General features: G+C 26.6%; 1 protein-coding gene across 1 annotated transcript in view; it reads right to left on the bottom strand.

The window, feature by feature from the left end:
• The window catches only part of LOC107452989 (cell adhesion molecule Dscam1-like), a 262,770-nt gene that overhangs the window by 63,090 nt on the left and 187,454 nt on the right, over window positions 1–12,226 (bottom strand). The window contains exons 14-16 of the mRNA XM_016069635.3: window positions 9,845–9,992; window positions 3,598–3,746; window positions 510–641 (exon numbers count right to left, since the gene is read on the bottom strand). Of these exons, the coding sequence (XP_015925121.1) occupies window positions 510–641; window positions 3,598–3,746; window positions 9,845–9,992 (429 nt within the window). The remainder of the gene's footprint in view (window positions 1–509; window positions 642–3,597; window positions 3,747–9,844; window positions 9,993–12,226) is intronic.

The raw sequence follows: 12,226 nt of genomic DNA, 5'->3' as shown, positions 1-12,226 counted from the left end.
TTTTATTTCAGAAACAATTTTTTTCTTTTTTTAAATCAGCAGTGGGGACAAGTGAGGGAATGACATATTGGTATATTTTAATTACCTAAAATAAATAAAAAATAAAAATTGATAATTTTATTTTTATTCTTTTGTTAGCTTGCATTCTGAAGGACACTTTCCCTGAATTTTTTTTTTCGTAAGCTGTTAAACAAGCATAAAATATACTGGGGACATGAAAATGACTGTTTTTGTGAGAATGACCCATATATGTAATTTATAAATTAAAATTTAGTTATTGAAAACATTTTTAAAGAAAATTTTTTTTTTTGAAAAAATAATTGTTTAAACTAAAACGTTTTGAAAGCATGCATCAAACAATACATTTGTTATTTAATATTTTATCTTCTTAAAAATCTTACGTCTTTAACAAATAGCGAAATTAAGTAACATTAAGTCACTGTTTTTTTTGTATTTCAGACAGTATCCCACCTTCCCGAGTTTAAATTTGTGTAATTATTATTACTTACCTTTTCCATCAACATATTCCAAAATATATTTAACTATTGGTGTGTTTCCAGAAAATGGTTTTGTCCATCTCAGTACAGCTTTTCTTCCACTTATATGGACAGCTTCCATATTTGTTGGAGCATCAGGACGTTCTAATTATGAATAAAAGTTAAACATTAAGTTATTAATGACTATATTTTGACTTACTGAGAAAAATGTGCGTCAAAAACTGTCAGAATAGGATAAAACTCACCGTACTTCTCTATTGGTTCACCAAAAAGTTACATTTTTAATTAATCGTTAATTTTTACAGAAGAACTTTTATAATTATTTCGGCAAAATTAACATGATGGTTTTGTAATATTTGATAAAATTTGGTAATTTTTATCATGATACATTAGAACAAAGCACAAAAACTATTTATTCAATTAAATTTACTCTTCAGTTTTGCATTGTTTCCTAATTGTGTGGAAATAAGAACTATGTATACTTTTGAAAAAAAGAATTTCTGGTTTAAACCATTACCACTGGAACGGAAAAATTTCTAACTGGATGGTTTAAATACCGTATAATTTGGTTATATTTACCAGAAGTATGTTTTTTTGTTCTTCCTTACTAGAAATGTCATTACTAAACATTACGGAAACTTGAAAAGAATTATTTTTTCCGTACACTTCTTATAACTGACCAAAAACAAAAAAATAGATAAAAATGTAAACATACTTTTTTTATGTCTCATGTTGAGTGATGTGCTAATTGATCTAAGTTCAAGAATTTACTATTTTCCCGCCACCTTATCTTCTTATCTTTCGCATTTATTTAATTAAAGCATCATAAGATCAAGTTCATTCATAATAATTACTGCTGTGTAATATTTCTTTACCTGACAGGAGTTGAAATGTTGTGATGGGAAACTAATTAAGGTAACTGATTAGTGATTTATTTAGTTTGATTTTAATTTTCACGTAAAATAAATTCAAAACCTGAATTTGATAAAGGTTAAAGATTGCAAAAAATAGTTCTTCCTCTTACTTTTTAAATAAGAAATTTTATTAGATCTATAAGCATTTAATATTTGATTACATAAATAAAATTTTTTGCGTACTCATTGATTTATTTATATTGAGCCTTCAGTAGGGATGATAAATTATTCTAACTTATCCACAGTACTGGGCTGATAACATAAATGGGTGAAAGATATACGATATCGATCCTATGAACGAAACCATTTATATCATGGCATGATTTGTATTTCCAGAAGCATTTCAACTTTCTTTTCAACAATTCAGCAATTGCCAAATGGAAATTATTCATTTTCACTCAAGTTCTTGATCTGAATATGATAGTATGGTTTTAGATATCTATTAATTAAAAGATAAATATTATGCATCTTTAATTGTAAATCTATTAACTAAAGATACATTAAATAAAATACACCTTTGATAGCTTTAAATAAGCTGTTTTTGAATCTAGAATATAGATGAAAATTAAGGTTAGTAGTTGAAAAAATAAAATATTTTAATAATCTCTGTTAAATTTGTTTTTAACTTATAAAAATAAAGAACATTGTTGTGATACTCCAGTTTAATTCATTTAATATTTTAAAACAGATAATTTTTAAAATTTTACTCTTATAATTGCACAAGCTTTTGACTTTTACTGTTCCCGACAGCTATCACTACATTTTTACTAATTCTAAGCATACCAGATATTTTTTATACATTTAGGTTCAAAAACTTTTTATTATTATTTTGATTGTGAGTTTTTCTGTAGAAACTCAGGCAAAAAATTTTCTTTGACGTCCCCTTCCTCTTCTCTATGTCAACATATAATTTTTTAAGTATCATGCTAAAAGTTTAGTGAATTTTATTGAATATTAAAGTACTTCGAATAACAATAAATCAGCTTCGATTATAACATATAACTTTTCATAGACTATAAGTTCTATAAGAGTTTCATAGCTTGAACCTGAATAAATGCATCTTAAAATTTGAGAAATCATGATTTTAGCCATTCTCTTTTTAAATTAAGTTAAAGTGGTTTTTTACACACAATACTAATTCTTACTTCCTGATTCCTGATTGATTAACGTTTTCAAACCTTCAGACATTTCAGAATTTCAGATAAATACATTAATTTGGTTGGAACAAACTAAATTGCAAAATAAATATTAAAAAAAATATTGCAATTAATAATGCACATCCAGGTTAGAAGTTGAAAAGTATCGTAACTGGAGGAAAGGGATCACGAAATAAATATACCACAGTTAATAGTCTATTCTATAAATTTAGTGTTTTAGGATATATTTTGTTCCCTTAGCTCGGGATATTTTGGTGCTGTACATCCTTAGTGTCAATTTCTAAAGCAATATTATAAATATTTTGTAAGTATGATTACAAAATAAATACATTGCAAAAAATTCCGGATTAAATCACTAAAGCATACGGATCAAATAAATATTACAGTAAAAAGTACGGTATAATATTTTACGGTAAAATTGATTTTACGGATGATGCACTTTAAGTGCCCGTACTTAATGTTGTAATTTGATTCGGAATTTTTCACTGTGTATGTATGATATTAAAATTAATGCTTGTCCTCTTTTTTGCGTTAAGTTATTTATGTCTTAACTATGTAACGCGTATTTTAAATCTTTTTTTTAAAAAAATATTAACTTAAGTTTTACAAATTCGTTTATCCGTTATATTTGCTAATCCTATAAGTCGAGGGTCTATTATAAAATATCAAACTTTATAATTGAAAAATAATAATTCGGAATATAAATTTAAAAAAAATTATGGACTAAATTGAAAGGAATTATGTCAATGATACTTGTAGCAAAAATAATAACAACAAAAATAGAATATTAAAGGTTTGACCTTTTATAGGTATAAAATATATTTTTATCATATGCGGAACAAATTGTGGAATTATTAAGAATGAATAACAAACTCCTAAACTAGTAGTTTCAAGATAACTTATGAAGGACATGTAGAAAAGTACAAAAGATTGAAAATGATTATCGCCCGAAATGTAAGTGCTTAAAAGCTTTTTAAGAATTTATATTGTGAGTAAATGGAGGTAAGGAGTAAGGGAAAAGTGAAGTACCTTGGACTGTTAATTGATTATGTTTCTCATCTTGTCCAAAAGCATTTGAGGCTACACACGTGTACAATCCATTATCTTGGCGTTCTACTACATGAATTGTGAGCTCTGACAGATGACCAGAATTCAACATTTGTTCTCGAAGCATATATCTAAAAGATAGACAATTTAATTTAGGATAACAAATTTCGTCTGAGTTGAAACATCAGCTGGGAATATAAAATGCACTAGAAAACTGAAACACGTGTTCAATTAAAGAATGATATCTATTTTTAAGGAAGATTTTAAATGCATTTCAATTTTTTTGGATACAATATATACATGAGCCGTCCGTCTGAAGGGTAGTGAAAGTAGGGTATTTTTTTAAGGGCCCCCGTGCAAGAGAATAAGTAGAAGAATGTTTTTAAAGATATCAGAAAATTTAAACTTATATTGAATTTTTCTGTTTTTAATCACCCTGATTGACGTTAAACTAGACTTGGCTCTTTAAAGATGTGTACTTTACAACAGCTGTTAATAGAAATTAAAGTTATAGAGTTAGAAAATGTGATTTAAAATCTTTTATATGCTTATTTAAGTGGGGTTCCTACTTTATTTCATAAGAGGCACTTAACTTGATTAAAATAAAATATATTCTATTAACTACGTTAAATTATATTATAATGCTCTCTTATTTTTGAAGTATTATATATACGACAAAAATCTAACCTAACAAAGAATGAATAAACATCTGTAAAAAAGGATGTTCTGTTACTTTATAACTTAAGGAAAGATTATTGCTTTACTATCGTTGTGAAGTTGCTTGATAGATATGAATGCTAAAAAAAAACAATATTTTTATCATAATGCGTAACAAAATGAATTTAAATTTTCATGCAACACGATTTAGTTCGAAATATAAGTTTTATTCAGTGTTCACAAGTTTTTTGACACAGTATATTTCCAACACAGAAGGCTTCTCTAAAATATTTAAATTTAAAACTAAATGTGGTAATCTTCTGCATATGAAATCCACTTCGATGTTTAGTTCTCATAATAATGCAATTGTAGAAAATAAATGGACAAAATTATTATTTTCTAAATTTATACTGAAAGCAAGCAAAATCTATAAAAAGCATTTTTTTAATAATTCTGTACATAAAAAAGTATTATGCATACAGATGTCTATTATATGCTTTTAAATTCAATATTTTGTATTTCTTTTAAATGTGACTAAATACTATCTTTGATTGCTCTTCAATTAAGGATAAAATTTTGACTATAATTTCAAAGAGTTTGTTAACATTAGCAAAGAAGTTAGAAAAAACTAGAAATGTTTTAAAGAAAAATGTTGAAGGGAATATATAATCTCGTCGTCAGCCTACATGATTGCATCCGCTAACTACAGTGCTTTCTAATATTGTATTAATATGACCAAAACAAATATATATCAATACAACTGTACTGATATTATGCTTTGTATGGATTATTTCCAAATTTTCTTGAATCTGGCTTGCATTTCTGCTTCCTTGAATTTTTTATTCCCCGTTTCCTTGTTTTCTTTGCATTTTTTTTCTTATTTTATGAATTCTATGTCCTTACAGCTTATGAGCAGTTAATAAGTTATATATATNTATATAGAAGAAATTCTAATGGCAGTAATTGATGAATGCGCACAGTATTACTCGGTAAATTGATGAACACGCTTATTTTAAAATTTAAACACTTTTAGTTTCATTCACATGAAACATTTTAAGCGTACTCTGCATTTTAAAATGTAAACAATCTAAGAAGTTGCCAAGCTATTGTTATATATTTCCCTGATTTTGTTCTTAGGGAAAATTAGACTCTTCTCGTCCAGATACGATCGGTTCAATCTCAGTAGAGTGCTCCAGAGGGAGAGTTTGGCGAGAATAAAGAGTGGAAAATAGCCAATATAGATCCAACATCACCTGATTCAGAAACACAGCCAACAAAGCCAGGAAAAGGAAGAGTTTTCTTTGATTTTATTTTTTCTCAGATTTTTGTTTTCTTCTTCACTTTTTCTGAGTTTTTGCCCTTTTTTAGTTAGGATAGAGGCTCTTTTTATCTTTTGTCGATATCCATTTCCGGAATTAGATTAGAATTTTTGTTTGGTCTTTCGGAAATTTTATTCGTGTATTTATTTTTGCTGATTTTATTTACGCAAAGGTGCACAAAAGAAGATAATATTATTCATTTTATTCTAAAATAGTTTGGTAGAAAAATTTATCAAAAAATTTGAATATTTTCTGTATATGAGAGAATGATTTTAAATTTATATACAATACATATTTTTTTATTTCACATTAAAATTATTTTATTAACAAAATAAGCTATATTTTTTAAAATAAACTAATGAAAAATTATTTATAGTCGAAAACTTTTTATATATTAAATAGTAATAATCTTTATTCAACCATGAAACAATATAATTGCAAAAAAAAGGAACAAAAGTAACAAAAGCGTTTTGAAATATAAATTGAAAAGAAATATAATAAATAACTACCTTTTAAATATAGTTATATTATAGTTAAACAAACTTTTTTCATTTATAAATTTGACGTAGATAGCTTTTCTTTATATTCAAACATGTCTTATTAGTGAAGATTTAAATGTTTGTGATATTTGAATTTGCAATTTTTTTTTACAATCTTAATTTCCCACATTGCATTGCATGCTTGATATTTTTACGTTAGCACTCATTGAGTTTTTTCGTTTCGAAATAATTTTCAGCACAACAATTTTTTCTTCAATAAAAATTTTATTCAGTTTATACTTTGTAATACAATTTTTTCTATCTTTTAAAATTTTCCTTATTTTCATTTATGAACAAATATCAGCATTTTTCCTTATAAAAAAAGTCATTTCTTGTCTATTATTACAAGGCAATATTAGTTTTGTTAGCATATTTGATAAGTCAATGTTTTTGTAATTTTTTGCCTAAATCAGAACTTTGTTTGTTGAATGAAAAAAAATGCGAGTTAGTCTTAAAACTAACTATTATTAATTAAAGGCGTGTTTGCTCAGGCGTTATGCAATAAAAAATATTTTGTTGAACTTTCTAATGGATAGGAAATATTTTTCCAAGTAAAGTTCTTAAAATTTTATATTCTTCTTAGTATTTTATATAAGGTAATTTAACGCAACTACTGTGACATTTTTCTCCTTTTAAAATGTTTTTAGGTATAACAGGTGGTCCTCAAAGATTTTTTTATTAATTTAAAATTTTATTACATATTTGTTGATTCCTGGTGTAAAAGAGAAAAATTACGGTTCCTCGTGAGGCAAATATCGTGTTTCTTAATCCAACATTGATAAAATTTTTATCCAATTTTAGTCATTTTTTTTGTTTCTTATATTTTATTCTATTTAACAGTATTGTATCAAAGTAAAAATTTTAAATCTTTGACGTATTTTTTCCTTGTTTACGTGCTACTTTACGAACAAAATATCAGTTTTCGAGTAGTTTAAAGCAAAGCATACGACACTAAGCAAAACCCTCAAAATCCCTCGACGCCTGTTAGAAATAAAGTGTTTAATTAGTTACTCAATCAGAAAAACATTATATTCGAAAACTCATACAATAATTAAAAAATCATTTTTGAATCATTAATTATTATTTATCCTATAAATGTGTTTCTATGTGTGTTGTAATTCCATTAAAATAATTTCAATGTATTTTTGTTTTCCAATAATTGAAACCTTCATTTTATCTAATTTAATTATCACCAGATTTTAAACTTATTGACTAATTTCCTTATAGCCATTTAAAAAAATTTATTTCGATAACAATAAATTTTCTTTACTTAAAACATATAACAGTTTTAAGAAATATTTTTATGTTAAAAATTATTATTCATTCTACAAATCTCTTTCTGTATATGATCCAATTAATATCAAGATTGTAAAAATGCCACTTTATTTTAACATAATTAAAAGCTTTATTTTATCTAATTTGATTATCGCCAATTTTAATTGAAATTTTGTTGCGATAAAATTAATTTGATATGTAGTTCACTCATTGATTTTGACAAATGAGTGACGTACGGAAGATTGAATCCGACAATGCATTTCAGATCTACTCCTCTAATGAGAACGAAAACCCCCAATCTCCCCCGTCGCGTGTTGCAAATACCGTGTTTAACTAGTAATTCGATAAAGGCAAAGGCTCATCCATTTAGAATTGTTTAACTAAGTGTGTCGCAAGAAATGTTTTCGATATATAATCTAATGTTATTGTCTGATAAGTGGAAGATTATACAAAGGGGAATTAAATTTGATTATGGCAATACATTAATGAAATCTACCTTAAAATTACACGATATTATCACATTTAATTTAATTTCGCTTGCTGTAACTACTGAGAAATATAAATTATTATTAAATATAAGTAATTAAGAAATTATAATTTTATTACAGCGAATTCAAGAAAATTTGTATTACTTAATAAAACTAGATTATTTGATATCATATTATTTTTTAAATACAGAAACATAATATTATCTTACAGTGTTTGTTTAGAAATTAAATGGATAATTTAATTTCTAATGTTTTCATCATAAAGAATATTTGATATTATATGTTCAAAAATTTATCGTAACAACTGCTTCATAATTAGTATTTTCTATTAATAAATATTTCTTGAATTTACATTTGATTAAATTTTCTAAGGGAATGTTTCATCTCTTGTATAACGCGATGCATTTAAATTTTGTATAATGCTATTGTAAACATGATCTCCGATGATGTTTCAAAACAAGTAATTTAGTCACAAAAATGAATAAGATGAACAATAAACTCGACAAAATTAAGTATAGAGCTGTTCAATATTTAAGTAGAGGATAACTAAACAAAACTAATGATTGATTTATAAAAAAATTATGTTATCAATAATTTATAGCAATAATTCAAAAGCACACACTTAAATATTAGATACTAAAAGCTATTAACGTTAATAACAAATCACTGATTTCTCGAATAATGATGGTGTTATATATTTTTTGATTGCGAAATTGATTTTTTATAACTTTATTTTTGACAGAAGCTATTGAGTGACAGTGAAAAAATCTGCATGTTTTATGTCGTGCTTCTATGCCTCAATAATGAATTATTCTAAGACTTATTTTATTTTCTTACTTGCAAGAGACAATGAAGATAATTTGCTAAAAATATTTATCGTCAAATATTAAGGTAAATAAAATACAGTATCAAGGCAAGTACGTGTGTTCCTTCTTTGGTAATTTATATAAATATGCTATTGTGATCATGAAATTAGATAATTAATTTTTAATTTAACTTACAATATATTAACACATCAGATATATTAAGTAATTCTTACTAAGTGATGATATGGCACAAATTCCGACATAAAATAATTTTATTAAAATTGTAGTTCATAAGAAATTTCTTTCACTGTAATATAATTTTAAATTTTAGATGTTCAAACAATGATTTATTAAGCATGTTTCTCCTGCCTCTCTTTTCCTGTGGAATTTTTTTTTCGAATTTCCTGTCCAGAAAAAGAAAATGAAATTTTTTTTAGTGCTAGAAATTAATATATATTCTACCATAAATTTGAAAATTCAAAATATTTTTATCAGCAAACAGTTTTTTGCTTGACCTATTAGTGGTGAAATAATTGATGTCCTATCCACTGATCTCCAGTTTTCCTTGCAATGCACCCAAGTTTTATCTTAAAACACATAACACATTAACACATAATAACACATAACATATTAAAACATAATATAACATACTTATTAACTCTATTGCTTTAAGGTGTTTAAGATAAATATCTGCATAAATAATTATTTAAATTAGGTAAAAAATATTTTAGAAAATCATATTTCCACCCTCACCGTTAAAAAAACTTTACAATCAGTCTTGGGCATCAGTGCGCAGAAGACACAACTGTTTTGACCAACTATTTCGACATGCAACGGAAGCACTAATGAAAGCGAAATTACAGAAAATGCTAAATGATTTTGATTTCAATTCAAGAAATCCCACTGTGAAAATTTTAAAGAAAGTGGAACCAGTTGAGCCATCCCTTAGCAATATTCCGAAAATGCAAAAATAATGCGGGATTCAAAGAGACGTGTAAGTAGCGAAGAATTTAACTTCAATTAAGCATTTCTTGTCTTCGTCTCGTGACACATGAAGCCAACCCATACAGACAAAAAAACTCCGAACGTATGAAATGCGACGCAGACAGAGAAGAGGTTAAAGGGTTTGACAAAATTGGATTTACCTTGGATGACTTAAGCCAGCAAAAGGCTGCTTATCTTTTAACCACATGTATGTCATTGGTTTTTCTCCAAAAGCTTCACACTTCAGAGTGACGGATTCTCCTGTTCTTACTGTTTGAGCCACAAACTTCTGTTTGAAATGAGCAGGAACTATAAAAATAATGTTTTCTTACACATTTTTGTAAAAATAACAATGCATTTGTTAAAAAAATTGAAAAGTTTGAATTTATATTCCCTGAAATTTCGATTGCGATAAAAAAGGGTTATTTTAGCCACCTATTCTAAAAATCATTCAGAGGGACGTTTGAAAAATACAATTTTCTCATTGGCTTAGAATATCTATTCATATATATTAAACTGCAGTCAATTCTGTTTTTTTTCCTCCAAATATTTTAAAGATAACATCAGTGTTGTTTGCTAGCTTATAGATCTTATTCATAAAAAAGGAGTTTTTTTTACTGGTTGTCCAGGATCTAACAATTTTTCGTTTGTAATGTCAGATAAACTTAAATAACGAACGTGAACGTGTATTCAGCCAGTAGACTAATAAACTAAGGAAATGATTTATCCCATTGATAATGAAAACTTCTAAAAATTATTAAAATAAAAAAGTATAGATCAATACAGAATAAAATATAATTGGATATCTAGAGAATCGTTTTGTAACCCAAATGTAATGGTTTGAATCTTGTTACTAGCTCAGCATGATGGAAGCGAGCCTCCTCCTATACACCAGAAAGAGCGGTTCACTTTTTCAGAACTCTTTTGAAAATACTCAGTATCCTAATTTATTTTATTATATGACCAGCATTGAACGGCCGACCCAATTCAGATTTTACGACTATTGATGTTCAACTCCATAATCTCGTAGTTCTGAACCCAATCCAGAAAACCGGAAAACTCATGGATCAAACACTAGGGACAAACTAGCCCTCATTAAGGGTTTTTCGTTAAGAACTAACCCGCATTTGCGTTGTATGAGGAGGAAAACCAAAATTAGCCCAATAACACGAAGATTTTTACCCATTGTCCATCTACCTCTGAGAATATTTTATGTCAGCACTATAGTTTGTGTGAGACGAGGAGCGCCGAATACAAATCGACCAACCAATGTTGGGATCGAACTTGGGCCATCTCATTGGGAGTCAAGCGATCTATCCCCTGAGTCAACATTATTTTGCAGTCTGCCTAATTTCTGATATAATACATACACAGTTCAGAATGCATAGTGTTTTAAATTAGCCGCAAATTAAAGAAAAATGCATATTTGCGTAAAGTTATAAAAATCTCCAAGGATTTTCTTTTCTTAAAATAAAGTAATTGATACACCATACTGTGCAATTTATTTTATTAAAAATTCGTAACACTAAATAAATTTTTTTTCCAACCTACTAAGATTTGATGAATGTTATTTTACTATAGCTACCGTATTTTAAATTAAAGCACAATTAAGCATATTTTTTATGCCAACAACCTATGACATTTAAAAGAATGCTTTTGCTAATAAAATTAAATGTGCTTTGATAAAATTGAAAAAAAAAGTACAAAGCGTTGAAGAATTAATAAAGATAAAATCAAATTTATCGCTGCATTTTACTTAATTAAAATTATATCCTTTGTTGATTGTAATATTCCACTTTAGCTGTCAAAAAAGAAGCATACATTGTGCCACGAGACCTAATTAAATTTTTAAGCAGCTGCTCTAAAATAAAAGTTTATTAATTTTGTTCAAAAATGTTTTTCGTTTCCAATAGCTTGTTAAAGTATTCATTTTTATTCTTAAGGTTTTAATTGTGCTTCGTACAAAAATAAAGTAATAAGGTTGAGTAGCACGAGGAAATGATGTAATATTCCTTGTTGCGAGATCTTAATTTGCATTTTTGTTAATTATCTCCTTGTGAAGCATAATCTTAAGTAATTATGCATTTTCACGTAGAACTATTCTCCTACTAATGACTTGAGTAACACTTTTAATAATAATTATAACAAAATATCAATAAAAAATTTAAAGAAACTTAATGTAAACATTTGTAATTAATAGCGAATTAAAATTATAATTTTTAATTCAAACGAAATTTATTACTCAATAAAACTGATGTTAGTGTTGTTATTTCAAATTATTATTATATGTATCTCTCTCTGTATATATATATATATATATGCANTATATATATATATTCAAATCTTTGTTGATTAGAAATGGACACTGGACTCTATATTTCAAAATTTCAAATTTTAACTATTTCTTTTCGACCACTCTCCTCAATGACTTATAATTCATTAGGAAAAATTATATTACTTGTTCTAGAGATAAATCCTCAGGTGACTATGCCCTCATCTGTAAACATCATTCTATACTTGCTATTAAACGTACTAATTATTAG

The sequence above is a fragment of the Parasteatoda tepidariorum genome, chromosome 8 (genome assembly GCF_043381705.1).
Source record: "Parasteatoda tepidariorum isolate YZ-2023 chromosome 8, CAS_Ptep_4.0, whole genome shotgun sequence".
Lineage (NCBI taxonomy): Eukaryota > Metazoa > Arthropoda > Arachnida > Araneae > Theridiidae > Parasteatoda > Parasteatoda tepidariorum.
Note: the sequence above shows the minus strand (reverse complement) of the source record. Positions and strands in the feature narration are given on the sequence as shown.